This window comes from Peromyscus leucopus, chromosome 6, assembly GCF_004664715.2.
Source record: "Peromyscus leucopus breed LL Stock chromosome 6, UCI_PerLeu_2.1, whole genome shotgun sequence".
In the NCBI taxonomy this organism is placed as follows: Eukaryota; Metazoa; Chordata; class Mammalia; order Rodentia; family Cricetidae; genus Peromyscus; species Peromyscus leucopus.
In genome coordinates, this window is record NC_051068.1 from 63,272,837 (window position 1) to 63,290,342 (window position 17,506).

General features: G+C 35.1%; 1 protein-coding gene across 4 annotated transcripts in view; it reads left to right on the forward strand.

The window, feature by feature from the left end:
• Lrba (LPS responsive beige-like anchor protein) overlaps positions 1-17,506 on the forward strand; it is a 537,881-nt gene that overhangs the window by 166,678 nt on the left and 353,697 nt on the right. For all 4 annotated transcript variants that reach the window (XM_037206706.1, XM_028858702.2, XM_037206707.1 and 1 more), the window contains one exon: positions 3,400-3,464. In XM_037206706.1, the coding sequence (XP_037062601.1) occupies positions 3,400-3,464 (65 nt within the window). The remainder of the gene's footprint in view (positions 1-3,399; positions 3,465-17,506) is intronic.

A 17,506-nucleotide genomic window follows, 5' to 3' on the forward strand; every position in this document is an offset into this window, starting at 1 on the left:
TTTTCTATTAAAACCCATGCTTTACATTTTGTGGTGCTCTGGTAGTCTTGAATGTTCTCATATTGTTGTCACTGCATGACTTCAGAGCATTAGTAACCTAAGAGTGTGTTTTAGTAAAAATTGATTCGGCAACAGTTATGGTCCTAGGATGTGATAATCAATTAAATATAGCTTAGGCACAGGTATGAAATTATTGACTCTGCTGCTTTTTGAGGCCTTCCTCTTGAAAGTGCTCAAGTGTGTTTTGAAATTACTTACTTGCATTAGTGGTTGGATTTGAGGCTTTTAACGTGTTTTCATCAGGACCTCTTGGGAAAGGATAACCAAGACCTTTAAATGTACTGTGCATTTTGTATCACTATATAATTGTAAATACTGTTATGAAATATTGAAATGATCATGAAAGATGATGACCATTAAGCTTTTCTTTCAACTATTAAAACTCACTAAAGGTTATATTGAGCTGTGGTTTATAAAATTGTTTAGACTAACGCCTTGTTGATAATTGTTTTTGAGTGGAGAAAAATGCCTTCAAACACCATGATTAATGAATATTCTTTTTAGTTTTGGCAACTTTCACAAATTACTGTAGAGAGTGTTTTATTGCACAGAAAATATATTGGGTTTGATCATTGGTGTATATATATATATATAAAGAAAGTAGGAATATTTTCTCTTAGGCTTCAACTTCCCTTTCATAAGCATTGTTAATTTTGAATAGATTTCTTTGTCACTTATTATATTCCTTTTACCTTAACTAAAACAACAAATAAAAAAGATTTATAGATGCTGTCTGTATGAACCAGAAGTCAAGTGATGAATTTGATTTTCTGAGCATCAGCAAAACTTGTCATTCTCTAATTGTCTATGTACCTTCTTGTCTAATTTTTTGTTCTGTTCTTGACTTTTAAAAATTATTTTTAAGATAACATTCAAAGTAGTATGTTTCATTATAGCAGTTTTATGAATAATAGCATTAAATTTTGTTTTATTCATTTTTCTTTTATTTAGACAGAAACCTAAATATCCACTTCATTATTAAAGGACTTTAAAACTAAGTATATATCATTGTAGTCAATTCTTGATCTGATTTGTTTTTTTTTTTTTTTTTTTTTTTTTTTAATTTTTGTTATTTCGTTTTTGGATCATTGTACCACTGCTCAACTACAGATCCCTCTCTTGAGTCTATTGCTCGCCACCTGATTTGTTTTTAATAGTATTTTGTTTGACATGCCAATCTAAATTTAGGTCACTATTACTGTTTAAGTGGTGATTTTTAGTTATAAGTACCAATTTTGTCATATTTTCAGTCTAACTTCAGTAATGCTATTTAAAATTTTTTAGAATTTAAATAGCATATCTTATGATGTTATTTTTACATAAGAATTCATTTGGGCAAAAATAAAATCAACAAAGTTTACTAATTTATTGAAAATATAGACAAGAGTATGCATATGTTTTCTTTATATGAAATTCAAATTATGTAATAAAGCCCTCTTTGGTTATAGTTTTGAATAATATATCATCAATATGAATACTAGATGATACTCTCAAAGATAATTTGACTTTGAGAGTAGTTTTAGATTCAGCTTGAATTTTATGGTTTTGTGTTGAGTGAATGTGAAGAGTGGGACCCTCTGCCCTGGATATAATTTCTGCTTACCCTCATCTTCTTGCTACCTTGCTACCTCTGAGAAGAAATGTGGATATGCTCTTTGCCCTTTTCTTTAGGACAAATTCTGTTGTGGAATTTGATTGCTTTTACTTGGACTACATGTTTGTTAATTTCATTTTGACCTAAAGAAAAGGACTTTAATTCTGATTGAAATATGTGTTTTACACTTGATTTGGTTTATATTATTGAAATAAATTTAGGATATCTATAGTCTGTTGGGTGGCAACTGTGAATTTTGAGAGAGTATATAGACTTCTTTTCACTTATTCCTAAATGTTATTAAATTGTAGAATAAAATGTAATAAATATAATATATATAATAAATATAATGAGATATACTTGGAACAGAAATATTTTAATATTGTGTTTATCATGACAAAATAGTATAAAATTTCCAAGAACTTATCCTCCTTGTGTTAGGATGAAAACAAGTCTTCATGACTGCCTCTTTTTTCTTTTTAATAATACATTGCCTTTTCCTCCTTTTGGCAGATCTAATTATTGGATGCATTTTCATGTCTACTGTTTTTTATTTTAATTTTTATTTTACTCTATATATTCTATGTCTATGGTCATACAAATACTTTTGGGAAAGATGGAATCATTCAGTACAATCATGGCATGCTGTTTTATTCCTGATACCTTGGATTTTTTTTTAAAAAACACAATGAATGTAGAACAAAAGTGGTTACAAAAAAATAAAAACAGAAGAAGAATGTACACATCCATATGTAATTACCTTGAAATGACATAGAATTTAAAACTCCACAGGTTGTTACATTCAGAAACGTTATTTGGTTAATGATGAGCAATTGTAAATAGCTGAGCCTACTCTTTCATTTTAAATTTTAAGAAAGAACAAAAATAATAGTTGAACAATATCATATAACTTATAATACAAGGGACCCTGAGAGTGTTAAGAAAAAAGGTATCAGGTTTTTTTAAAGATAGGTGTGTGTATTCACGTTTATGTAGATGTACACAGATGCATAGAGCATGGTGGACTGATAGGGACACATGAATGCATAAACATGGATACATTCACTGCCATTTCTGAAAGTATTTCAATTTGTAATGCCACTTCTTATTGTCTTAATGCTTATTTTACATAGGTTTTGAGAGTAAGGGATAAAGTATTCATTTGAACATGCTCTGCTGATTGATTCCCACTCTAGGCTTTTTAATGGATATTGTTTTAGTGGATAAAGTTAATATATAAATTTTTAATGGTTAGTGAATATGGTTGGAAATTTATAGCACTTATTGTTAAGTTATATGCCAGTAAATTATAGTTTTCCAGTTCATAACTGGTGTATTCCAGTTCATGTTCCCTATGTTATTAGTAGTCATTAGGTGGGAGTATCTTTCTTCATTCTGGATTATCAATATCTATGTTATCTGCCCCTGGTATGTTTTGCTTCTGTTGAACCTAATCTTGGTGATAACAGTTTAGCTAGTATACAATGGTGTAAAACAACAATGGCAGGAAAATATGGACCTGCTCTTTCTGTTTAGACTGAAGCAAGTGTTCACTTAATGAAATGGATCTTTCTGTTTCAGTCTCTGTTTTCACCGGCCTGTGTTGAGTCAGCAGCAGGCTTCCCATAACTTTTCCTTTAAGAACTAAAGGAAGTTGAAATTGATATGGAAGATGTTTTTTTGTTGTGGCATTAAAATAACTAACCTAAGTATAATTTCCTCACCTATTTTTCTCTGTTTTTCAGGAGTGGCAAAATTCTATTCAAAAGAATGCAGGCCTTGCTTTTATTGAACTTGTCAATGAAGGAAGGTAATTTATTTTATATCTATTTATATTTTACTTTAAAATATTCTTTTATTTTTTTCTGTATGAACTGATACTTTGGTGTTCTCTATATATTGTTTTTGAGTCAGTAATATTTTAGTGCTTTTGTTTATTGATTACTAAATTATGCCAATGTGTAGTCATTTTATAATCTTCATAGTTACACTGCTGAGATTCTGGTTTTTATTTTCAATAATTGTGTCTAAGTGTAGCAAAAATAAACTGGTGTTTCTATTTGTATTTGTACAAGGAAGCCATATTTATTGGCAACTTTATAGAAAGTTTTGTTTGCAGAACCATTTAGAATTTGGTGTCTGTGTTTTCTCTCTCTCATGTCATAGTCTGGCTATGAGGAAGAATAGCATAAGTTTAGTTTTTGTTATTATGGGCTGCGAAAATGTGGTGGGTGATCAACAGGTATGATTTCCACTTAAAGAACAGAAAGGGAAGATATTAAGAACCAAACAATTCGTGGTGGGAAACTGAAGCAGTGACAGTATAGAAACGAAAAGGGAAGCAGTATTTAAGAAAATGGAAGATCTGCTGGAAGTGTCACCATCTCTGATATCAAATTGTACACAGCAGTAAGAATAATAAATCAACATCATATTGGCATAAAGACAGACACGATGATCAAAACAAATACAGGTACCCACAGCTGGCCAACGTGCCGAGAGTGAGAGAACTTGGAACACTCAGTGCTAAAGGGGATGTCGCCATCAAATTCCTTCCCTCAGTGTTCAGGGAACCCTGTGGAAGAGGAGGCAGAAAGATTGTAAGAACAAGGGGGGTGGAGGACAGTAATGACACAAGGCCTTCTGCACACAGCAGGGCCGACATACCTGTGAACTCACAGAGACTGCGGCGTTGTGCACAGGAGGTGCTGAGTTCTGAACTGAGAAGGAGACACCGTCCCTAAACCAGAGTGGTGTCTGATGGCAGCTGCTCTCGGAAGACAAAGTTAGTTCCCGACAGAGTCTCCCCGGGTACACATGGCTCTTCAGACCAGGCCCCGCCCATCAGTAGGTGGCCAGCACAGAACAAGCTCAGTGCCATGTTCGCATGTTCTTATCTTGTAAGGTTTTTATAGGGCAGGCTGCTGCTGTTTTCTAACTCACAGGTTCTTGTGACTTCTGAATTTGGTTTTTAGGAAATTTTCTGCATAAGATACACATCTATATATGTATATCATGCTTTATCTTTGGCTCTTTTTCTTCTGTTTGTTTTGTTATAGTCTGGTTTGCTTGTTTTTGCTTTATATTATTTTATTTTATTGTTATCCTTTAGATGCCTGTTTGCTTTCTACAAAGAGGCAGAAAGGATGTGGATTCCCATGGGAGAGAAGATGGGGGGGGGCAGGTTCTCAGAGAAGTTGAGGAAGGGAAACTGATCAGAATATATTGCGTGAAAAATATGTATTTTCAATAAAGGAAAGGAAAAAAAGAGAGAATGAATGATTAATAAGGTAGAACAAATGGGAAAACCAGAATGATGAGCAGGTTACTTTGTGTCTGTTTGTGATAGCTGAGTTTGCATTAATGGATTTGAAGACTTGGAGTATAGATTAAAAGGTTGATGGTTTTTCAGAATAGTATCCTAAGCAGAAGTAATGTTTCAAGGAGGCTTATTTATATTGCTTGGCTGATCCCATCAGTGTACTAATTTAACATTGAAAAATAAGGTAAAATTTAACCAGAGAACATAAGTATTGAGATATATTTTCAATAGATAGTATTGTTAGTAATAAAGACATTAGAAAATGGTAAATATGTATATTTTGGTGGAAAACATAAAAGTGGTGCAAACAATATCTGAAACATTGTGATGAGTAAATATTTATGATCTTGGGTACTACCAAGAACTTTTGTATTTTTCAGCAATGGTTTCTTCATTTATTCATTATTTATTATATTCAATATCAAATTTTTCTTAACTTTGAGGATATGGCAGTAAACAGGCAATTATCTTTTGTGGAACTTACATTTTAAATATAGATTTTGAACTATAAACAAAGTAAGTTGTATAATATATGAATAGTGACAAATACTACTGGAAAAAGAAAATACAGAGCAGAATGGATGAGATGATCTTTTAGGGATAGTTTTGAAGAAAAGATTAATGATTGGGGCCGGGCGGTGGTGGTGCATGCCTTTAATCCCAGCACTTGGGAGGCAGAGGCAGGTGGGTCTCAGTGAGTTCAAGGCCAGCCTGGTCTACAAAGTGAGTTCCAGGACAGCCAGGACTGTTACACAGAGAAACCCTGACTCAAAAAACAAAACAAAACAACAACAACAAAAAGATTAATGATTGGTTTGCAGTTTAAAATACTGTGGTTCTTGTTAGGACTCATTGAGAAGGTGAGATTTGGGCATGTACTTGAGGTATATACCATAGGGATGTGCACACTCAGTTATTCTCAGCCAAGAGACTAGTCACTGTGCAAGTGTGAAATTTCCCACTATGTCTGAAGAACATAGCTAAAATAGTGATCAAATGAAGAAAAGCAGGTGAAGGAAGGTCAATAAAAATACAGAACAAAATTTTGAATAACCTTAGAAAGTACTTTGTGGTGAATTCCATTATTGAAGGATATTGAATAGAAGAGGTAGACTATCTCTCTTATGTCTTAAAAGGATCATCATGGTTAATGCAGAATGAAATTGGATGATAGAAGTCAGTAGCTCAGCATAGGGCTAAGTAATAATTCAGCATGATGGTTACTTAAACTAGAGTTTAACAGTAGGAGATAAAAACTTGCAAAGTGTATGGATATATTTTAAAGATATAAGTTTAAGTGTTTCTCAGCCATTTGAGTTCCTGCTAATGAGAATTCTGTCTTTAGATCTGTACTCCATTTTTAAAATTGGATTACTTGGTTTTTGATATCTAGTTTCTTGTGTTCTTTATATATTCTGTATATTAGTTCTTTATCAGATATGGAATTGTTAAAAATCTTTTCCAATTCTGTGGGCTGCCATTTTGTCCAGTTGGTGGTGTTCTTTGCCTTACAGAATCTTTTTAGTTTATGAGGTCTTATTTACTAATTGTTGATTTTTAGTGCTATACTAACAGTGTTCTGTTCAGAAAGTCTTTTCCTGTGCCAGTAAGTTCAAGGTTATCCCCCACTTTTTCTTGTATTGGCTTCATTGTATTTGGTTTTAAGCTGCGTTCTTTGATCCACATGGACTTGAGTGTTGTGCAGTTTAATGGATATGCTACCTATTTGCACTCTTTTACATGTAGACATCCAGTTTCACCAGCACCATTTGTTGAAGATGCTATCTTTTTCCCAGTGTGTATTTCTGGCTTCTTTTTTAAAAAAAATCAGGTGTCCATAGGTATGTGGATTTATCTACGTCTTTAATTCTATTCCATTGATCATTGTGTCTGTTTTTATGCCAATACCATGCTGTAGCTTTGTAGTACAACTTGAAGTTGGAGATGGTAATACCTTCAGCAGTTCTTCAATTGTTCAGGATTGTTTTAGCTATCTTGAGTCTTTTCATGTTTTCATACAAAGCTGAGAATTGTCCTTTCAACATCTGTCAAGAATTGTGCTGGAATTTTAATGGGGATCACATTTAATTTATAGGTTGCTTTGGTAGGGTGGTCATTTTAACTATGTTAATACTACTGATTGATGAACATGGGTGGTGATGTTTCCATCTTCTGATATCTTCTTCAATTTCTTTCTTCAAAGACTTCAAAGTTTTTTTTATCATAAAAATCATCACTTGCTTGGTTAGAGTTACCCAAGATACTTTATATTATTTGAGGCTATTGTGAAAGGTGTTGTTTCCCTGATTTCTTTCTCGGTCTGTTTTCATTTGTATATAGGAAGGCTACTGACTTTTGCGAGTTAATTTTGTGTCCAGCTACTTTGCTGAAAGTGTTTATCGGCTGCATGAGTTCCCTGTTGGTATTTTTGGGTCATTCAAATATACTATCATATCATCTGCAAATAAAGATACTTCGACTTCTCCCTTTCCAATTTGTATCCCCTTTATATCTTTCAGTTGTCTTATTGCTATAGTTAAAAGTTCAAATACATATTGAATAGGTATGGAGAGAGTGGACAGCCTTGTATTGTTCCTCATTTAGTGTAACTGCTTTGAGTTTCTCTCCATTTAAATTGATGTTGGCTATGAGCTTGCTGTAAACTGCCTTTCTTATGTTTAGGTATGTTCCTTGTATCCCTAACCTTTCTCGAACTTTTATCATGAAGGGGTGTTGTATTTTGTCTAATGTCTTTTCTGCATCTAATGATATGATCATGTATTTTTTTCTTCCTTCAGTTTGTTTATATGGTGGATTACATTTAATGATTTTTGGGTATTGAACCATCCCTGCATCTTTGGGATGAAGCCTACTTGATCATGATGGATGCTTTTTGGATGTGTTCTTGGATTTGGTTTGCAAATATTTTGTTCAGAAAATTTGCATTTATGTTCATAAGGGAAATTGGTCTATATTTTTTTCCTTGTTGGGTCTTTATGTGGTTTGGGTATTAGGGTAACTGTGGCCTTAAAATGAATTTGGCAGTGTTCCCTCTGTTTCTATTTTATGGAATAATTTGAGGAGTGTTGACCATTTTGTGTTGACCACTTACTTCTGAGCTTGGGCTTCCTGTAAGTGTGGTTTGTATATCCAGTGAGACCCATTGGAGAAAACTAATTTTTCCTTTGAAAGAGTTGTCATTTGGAGACCACTTCTGGGTTAGGGATGGGTGCTTGTGTTTACTTCCTCTTTTAGCACTGGGATCCTTCTCTAGCTGAGACCTGTGCAGGTCCTGTTCATGTTGCCACTTCTTTGTGAGTTCACACGTGTCTGAAGACTGTTTCCTTGTTGCCATTCACCCCCGACTCTTGGCAATACTGTTCCTCCCCTTCCGCATAGTCCCTCAGTCCAGAGGGTAGGGCATTTAATGAAGACATTCCAGTTAGGACTGAGTGTCCCGAGTTCTCTCCCTCTCACCACGGTGTCCAGTGGTAGGTCTCTGGATTAGTGCCCACCAACTGCAAGAGGATGGGTCTTTGATGATGGCTGAAGGAGATGCTGATCTGATTTAGCATGGTGTCAGGCGAACAGTTCATGACCAGCCATGGTCCAGTACAGCTGTTGTCCCTGTCCCAGTGGTGGGGATATTAGCATCTAGATAGCATTGTCACTCACTCCGTCTATCTCATCGCAATTTGAAAGATACTTGTCAGTCCTATTTTTACTTTTGTTGTTTGCTTTTGGCTAACTTCCAGCTGATGAATGGATAATAAAAATGTGGTTCATAAACACAATGGAATTTTATTTATCCATGAAGAAAAATGAAAATATGAAATCTGCAGGAAAATGGATGGAATGGGAAACTATTAAATTTATTTATAATTATGTTTAGGTAAACCAGCACAGAGAGACAACCACTGCACTATCTGTCTCATACACAGATTCTAGTTTTTATAGTTGTGTAGTAGTTTGTGGGGGGAGGTGTAGCAGATAGTAAACTAGAAGGGGCCATGGCAGGAGGAGAGAACCTTTGATGCAGAGGAGAGCAGGCTCATGGCACTGTGATGAGAAGGGAAGAGAGGCCAATGGGATTAGAGTGTTGAAGACTAAGGAGAGGACGGGCCTGGTGGGGAATGGGTCATCCAAACTAAGCATGTGTTAAAATGCCAGTATTCGAGCTGCTGCTTTCTAAACACATGGAAACATTTTTATATATTACAAGACATAACATTGATGACTCAAGTGAGCCATTGTCTTTTTCTACACTTGTGCTTTTGGAGAGGATCTCTAAACCTAGTGATTTCTCTGAGGTTGGGAAACCCATTCTCAGGACTGGATTTAAGTCCCACTTTGGATGTTACCTCAGAGTTCTTGAAATATGTTATCTAGGTCACTTTAACCTAATTTATTTTCTTATATTCCTTATTTTTCTTTAGTGTTTATCATTACCTGTGATTTTATCTTTGGATATGTTTAAAAATTAACATTTTCAGTTGCAAACTGATGGGTTTCATTATGGCAATTTTTTATGAGTTTCATCATGGCACTTTTCTATGTCATTTTACTTTGCTCTTGTTCACCTGAAGATGTTTATTACAACATTGTTTCCTATTTCTGCCAATAAAATGTGTGTTCTTCAAAAGATAATGCTCCCATCTTTAGTTTATAGTTGTATCTGTCACCTAGAGAAGTATATGGTCAACTGAGTAAATATTGTGTAATTAATAGAATGTTTTTTCCATATATGTTAGAAAAAGGTACTAAACTTTGATTTTCTTGTGTAAGGGATTAATGTATTTTAAACAATGCTAGAAACAAGAATAAACTTCTTAGGGAAATGACAGACCTCGTAGTGCAACTTGGTTCTTTACAGGGCAGAGTAGGGCTGGAGCAGTGACGCAGTTGTTCAGGGCACTTCCTGCTTTGCAGGGACTGGGATTTGTGTCTCAACATCCGCATAGGGCTGTCCTCTTCTGGCTTCCATGGGCATCTCCGCACACATGCCTAGGCACACACATATATATATATAAAGTTAAATTTTAGAGCGCAGAGTATATGTAAAGGAACAATTTGAAGACATATTTCTAAACAAATTGATTTGATCTTTTCTTTTATACATATCTGATACCTTGAACTTAGGTGAGTCTGTGTAGACTGGATATGTTTGTGAAGTAGTTTGGAATGTTCCATACTAGACTGAGTCCCAGGAGCAACAATAATAGTAATAAAGATTTTTCCTTTAACTGCCAGGACCAAACATTCTCCCTCTTGTTTTGTAGATCTGACCTTTGTCCTCATCAATAGAGTAGCTGTTGTAAATGTGGCTCTTGATTAATGTTTTAGTAGTTTAAATAACATGAAGACCTTTATAGATAGACAACAGTGTTAGGTTTATCAGACTTGATGTCTATCATTAGCAAATCAGTTACTTAGGTCAGACATAAATGTTTATTTGTTTGAAATATTCTCCTTATGTAATTAATATAATACTTTATATTTTATGATTATGATTTCAATTACTGACATTGTTCATATAAGCAGCTTTCTGTTTTAAGCAAATTTATTTTATACAGTGGAAACAGCAGTGATGGACATAATCAAGTAGTGTATTTTTTAATGACTTTTAACAAAAGAAAAAAGTTTAATACAAATTTCAGTTAAAAAAAGTACATTTTCATTTTTTATAAGCAGAGCATTGTTAACCTTAAATAATAGTGTTTTGAATGTTTTGTTGTGTTTAATAAAAATTAAAAAAATTTTGAAAGCATTTTTATTTTTAATTATGTATTTGTGTGTGTGTGTGTTTCTGTAAATGTGTTTGTAGGTACAGATGGCATGGAGGTTGGGGAGATTCCTCTGGAGCTAAAGTTATAGGCAGTTGTGCTATAACTTCCAGAAGTGGGTGCTGGGAACTGAACTTGATCCTCTCGAGGAGCACTTATGTGCTCTTAGCTGCTGAGCCATCTCTACAGCCCAATTTTTGATATTTTGAATTATCACTTCTCTATATTTTAATCATAAAACATATGACAGAACTTTTTTTTCTAAAAGATGTAACTTTATGTAAATAAAGTTTCACATTCCCTTTTGAAGAGGTGTGTATTGCTAGGTAGCCCAGGGAACTCATAGTCTTCTTGCGTCTGTCCATGTACTGAAATCATAAGCTTGTGTTGCCATGCTAGCCAATTAAAAAAAATCTTATAGAATAGTAAAGCTACCCTTTAGACTATGGTGCTGTGGTACTATAGTAATTGAAATTAGTGCTTAGGTATCCCTACTAATTTTGAATGTTTTAAGTGAATGCTTAGGGTTAGCATAACATGAAATCCAGGTCTGTGTAGAGGGTCACTTTGTTATGTGCATGTACTTCGGTTGATTTATGTATATACCTGATTTAGTATTATCTTAGTTACTTCTATTCTTTATCTTCACATGTATTTAACTGAAAATGAATTTAAAATGAATTTAATTGTTTTAATCCCAGCAACACTGTTGCCTACATTTTAAAATTCATTGTTTTGTTACTGAATCTTGTAACTTTTCTAACTTGGTTTTGATTTCTTATTTTGCATCCTTATTCGTATTTGGAGAACTAGTGATATTACTTGCTAGACATTTAGTGTCTCCAATAGTATTAATATTTATTTCATTGGTTGAAGTATATCTGGTAGATTGCTTAGATTACCTCCTTCATTCAGGCCAGACTGTGATTCCTCTAATGAGTATTTTTCGAGCACTGATGCTCTTGCTATTTTGAAGAGTTCTGATCTAGACTGGAGCTCTTCAGAACACTACACTGATATTTGAAATACTTTTGTGATGGTTTAAAGTCCTTTTTTACTTGTCTGACTTATGCATTTGGAGAATACTGGGTAAACATTGACCATTCTATTAATTTTATATATTTTGGTGGTCATGATTTTATTTTTCTACTCAATGAATTTTGAAAACCCAGTGTAAATTTCCTCTTAGTAAATTTTTTAAATTTTTAATTAAAAATCCTTTTACAGTTTCATGCATGTATATAGTGGTTTAGTGGCCCCTCCTTCCAGTACTTACTGTCACCTTCCTTCTGCTGAAATCCTTCTTGTTTAAAACAAGTCTCTTTCCTACTCACATGGCTTTATTACTTGTGTGTATCAAACTGGATTCAATTAGGATTGCTGACATGGGCATCGACAGGGTCCAGGCAGGTTATCAGTGGCTACAGCGCTGAAGAAAGGGCCACCTCTCTGTCTCACAAGCATTGACTGTCAGTTGTCCTGGGGGCATTATGAGCCTTCCCCCATCCATGGTAAAATGTTGATGGCACAGTTTTATGTAGGTCTTATGCAGATAAACACAGTGAAAGAAACTCATAAAGACAATGGCCATGTCATATTCAGAGACACCCTTTTATGGCACATCTCCCCATCCTGCAGCTCTTACATTCTTTCCACTTCTTTTGCTATGTTTCTTGAGTCTTGTAGGAGGTGATGTAGATGTCGTGTTTAGGGTAGAACACTCTACTGTTACTTATTCTCAGCATGTTGACCAAGCAAAAGTCTCCACATTAACTATTGCCTTGCTACAATAGAAAGCTTCCCAGGTGAAAGCTGAGAGCAGCTTGAATAAATGTGAATGTTTCAAAGAGAATTTGACATGTTTATTTAATAAAACAATAATAATAGTTTTCTCCCATAGTATGGTGATATTTTATTTGTGTTAAAATGTGATTTTATTTGTATGTTAATAAAGTTGCCTGGAGATCAAAGCTAAGAACAAGCCATTTAACAGATGTCCAGTGGTGGTGGCATACGCCTTTAATCCGATCACATGGCAGGCAGAATCTCTGTGTTCAAGGACACAGCCAATCGATGAACCGAACCTTTAATCTTCAGTATGAACCATAGAGACCTGGAGGTCTATATATAGACAGTGATAAGGAAGTCATATGGTTGGTTATAGAACCAATGAGAAGGCAGAACAGAAAGGCAATAAAAAGACAGAACACAGAAAAAAGGTCTCTCTCTCAGGGGATGGACAGTAGCAAATGGTAAGATAAGGTCATCTTAGCTCTTGGCTACTGCTTGATCTCTGGGCTTTTAAATCTTTATTTGACTCTGTGTTTCTTATTTAATAAGACTGTTTAAAATTACATCTACACCATAGCATTCAAGACCTTTCAAGTCAAGGGCTGTTTGCCATTCATGAATTCTCTCCTATGGAGCAGGCCTAAAAATCCAATCAGGAAGTAATTGGTTAATTCTGTCTTAGCTTTGTACCTACTACTGTACCGTTGGGTACATCTTGACTATCAGATCAGTAATGTAGCATGCAAGACTCACAGCTGGGAAAAAGCTTTTAATAATATCACAGCTGTTGGTAACTTTTGTCGCCCAGCAGCCTGTAGACTGCTTTCTGCCGGGCACTATGCAAACTAGTCAGCAAGGAGGAAGCTTTGAACTGGGTCAACTATGACTTGTATGTGTACTGTCTTCAGCAATAGTCTTACCATCAAGCTTTGGGGGGTAAGCAGGAGAAATGTCAATAGTATATATTGTTTTGGGGGCTTCTGAACTTCTCTAATAATTAATAGAGCATTACCCCATACCCATTATAGGATTGTTGTTTATCAGTCCATGTATGCAGTGTGAATTCTGAAAACATAGTATAAATTCCTTGTAGACAGAAATGTAAGAACTCTTGTGAGTTTCATGTTATTTGTGATACTGTTTATTCTTTTCATATTTTTCTCTTGGTTTTTCCTTGTGTTTCTACATACTTATATGTTACAATAAAAAGAACATACCATTTGCTGATTCATTTCTTAAAAAACATAATAGTAGAACTCAAGGAAACAACAGGCTCTAGAACCTACTTTGAAGGTGCACTATTTTAAAAAGAACATTGTAACATTAAATTATCATCCAGACTTGGGTAATTTGTGAAACATCAGTAATTAACATAAACTATTTTGATTGTATTTGGTTTTGTTTACTAAAAATACATTTTAAGGACTTGTTGCCCAATGATTTTACTTCTAAATTTTCTCTGTGATTCTTCCTTCTTTGTTGCACACTTGGGAATAAGAAAGTGCGTATTATTTTATGTACTGTTAGACACAGCTCTGAATTCTCATCTAGGGACAGTCCCTATCTGCTTTACAGCAGTGACCAGACTTACATCCGAATGTGTCAGTAACCTCCATAGGAGACACAGTGTTTCTACTACCAACGCACTCGCCCGTCTCCTCAACATCCCGCTGCTGCAGACCGCACTTCTGCTGTCCGAGTTGCCTTCAGCAACTCCAGTATTCCCTAAGTGGCATTCCTAGCACTTCTGTGTTTGTTTTGTTTTTCCAAATCAGGGTTTCTCTGTGTAGTTTTGGTGCCTGTCCTGGATCTCACTCTGTAGACCAGGCTGGCCTCGAACTCAAAAAGATCCGCCTGACTCTGCCTCCCTAGTGCTGGGATTAAAGGCGTGCGCCACTGTCGCTCGGTTCCTAGCACTTGTTCAAATGGCGTGGATGACTCACAAAGCTCTTTGGAAAGACCCAGTAGAAAATTGATTAGAGGAAAAGTGCAGAGGGAATAGGGAGAATAGGGAAGAGGCCAGAACACTTTTCATTTTATTGTGACCCTCTTGGCTGGTATCATTGATATTTTTAATCTTGGTTTATAGTATGGTAAAAAGACAAAAATAGTTACTGTCCATAAGTAAACAGTGTGGCTACAATGTATTCTTCCCATATCAATGAAAGAAGGTTTGGATTTAAGTAGAGATTTTCTCCTAGGGACTCTGAAACCATATGCTTTCTGACTTGCATTTCTATGTGTATGTGCTGGGTGACACAAAGCAAAGTTGTCTAAGAGAAGGGAACCTCAATTAAGAAACTGCTTTCATAAGATGGGGCTTTAAACAAGCCTGTAGGGCATTTTCTTAAAATGTGATTGATGAGCCGGGCGGTGGTGGCGCACGCCTAATCCCAGCACTCGGAGCAGAGCAGGATCTCTGAGTCGAGCCAGCCTGTCTACAGACGAATCCAGAAAGGCGCAAAGCTACACAGAGAAACCCTGTCTCGAAAAAAAAAAAAAAAAAAAAAAAAAAAAAAAATGTGATTGATGAGGGAGGACTTAGCCCATTGTGGGTGATAACATCCTTGGGCTGGTAGTCCTGGGTTCTATGAGCAATCCATGATGAGCAAGGAAATAAGCAACACCCCTCCATGGCCTCTGCATCAGCTCCTGTCTCCAGGTTCCAGCCCAGCATGAGTTCCTGTCCTGATTTCCTTCAGTGATGGACTGTGATGTAGAAGTGGAAGCCAAATAAACCCTTTCTTCTCCAATTGAGCAGTAGCAATACTAAACCTAACTAATACAATGTATAATAACTCCTATTATATACCAAAATTAATTATTTTGATGTTTTCCTATTTGGGGTATATTAGTTGAGGAGAAACCCTCCCATCTCTATTTATTCCAACCCTGGACCATTTGGCATTGAAATTTGTGAGGGTAATTTATGATTATATTTATGCTGTTTCTTCCTTTTAAAATTTATAATATTTGATTCTATTTATTTTGTGAAGATTTAATAGTTTATCAAAAGTAATAAGTTTCTTTTATTAGAATAAGGATATTTTTCTCAATTCTGTAAGTATTTTTAAAAACTTAGGTGGTCAGATTATTTTTCATGTTTAACTTTTTAGCTCAGTCAACAATGTATAGTTAATATAATACACTTCAGCCTTCAACAAATTTTGTGATTTTATAATCAAATTATTTTTCTGTGATTATTTTTCTTTTCTTTTTTTTAAGATATATTTATTTATTATGTATATGGAAGAGGGTGCCAGATCTCATTACAGATGGTTGTGAACCACCATGTGGTGGCTGGGAATTGAACTCAGGACCTCTGGAAGAGCAGTCGGTGCTCTTAACCTCTGAGCCATCTCTCCAGCCCCTGTGATTATTTTTTAAGCTTGTCTTATTTGTATTGATTTAAAGCAGTAGTTCTGAATAAGCATGCTATCTTGTTTCAAAAATACACAAATTCCACAAAAAATATCCACTAAAAATTTCAAAGCTTAATATGCCAGGGTATTACTATACAGTTCTGGCCAACCTGGGACTCCCCATGTAGGCAAGGCTGACCTCCAAGCAGATGTGACTTCCTGCCTATAACTCTGGGTTTTAGTGCTGGGAGTTCAAGCAGACACCTGGACCATGCCCAGTTTAAATGAGTCCCTTTTTCTTTCTGTTTTATTTGAGCAGCACCAGGTGTTGAATCCTGTACAAAGTAGACAAGTTCTCAGCCCCAAGCTATCTCCTTAGCTGTAGCTCTCCTGTTTGTACAGGGGTAATTTACGTTTTTTAAGTCAGGCTGTCTCTTTCTTTTTCCGTATAGATGTATGCTGATGTCCAGTGATTTGAATGTATCAAGATTATGAGAATGTACTTATAGTTGTATAGAAATTATATAAGTATGTTTACATATAAATGTATGTGTGTGTGTATATATATATATATGCAATTTATACTAAATGAAATACATTACCAAATTAAATCTTAATGAGTGTTACCAAAAAAAGATAGCAATTGGGACAGAAAAAGAAAATTGAATTAAAACATTGAGAAAGCAAACTTTCCCCATTGAATTGGTATTTGTGCACACCAGCTATGTAATAGTTCACAGCCTGGGATCAAGAGAGTTAGTATTGGGCAGAATAGATATGCCATCCTTCCAGGCTTTCATTTAATTGGTAAAGAGAGAAAATCTTAAGAAATGATATTATATCAGAAGGTATTATTGAAAAAGCCAGAATAGCATGTGAGGGAAATAGGTTCAACTTGAGAGAGAGGACATTGCAATTTTAAATAGGATATCAGAATGGACAAGCTCCTGCCAAGTGTTGAGAATATGCTTCTGGTATCCAGAGCAGCTATTGGAAAACAAAGTATAGCATTCTGTAACAGCTGTTTCCCCCCAAATTGTCTTTTCTATACATGATTATATTTTTCTATTTCTATTTACCCATTCTCAAGAATCCATTCTTTGATAGGGAATGTCTTTGACCTAGAATATGTCCACTTGTAATTGATCCTTTTGTTTCTGTTGTGGACTTCGTAGTACCATGTGCAGTTTTAAAATTCTCAATGATGAGTTATTTTGCAATACAAGATTGGAATAAGCAAGTTGAGGTCAGACTGTGGCATTTGTAATAAAAGTGACATTAAGTTATCAAGCTCTTGAATTCGCAAGAAGAATCAGCCTTATATAGTATTGTTATTAACATTCCAGTTGTCAGGAGGAATATGTAAAACTACAATCTCTTTATTTGAGACTGTTACTTTCCAGAGCAGTACATACTACTTGGGCTGGACCTCAGGAAAGATCTAGATTGTTCTTAAATATGTGTGAAATGTATTAAGTGTAACGAAAACAAACATCTTGTTAGCATCCTATTCTCAGGTTCCAGACTTGTGTATTCTCTGATGTTTGAGCTATTTTGTACCTTACTCAAAGTTGTTATTGAGAGTTTTAATTTG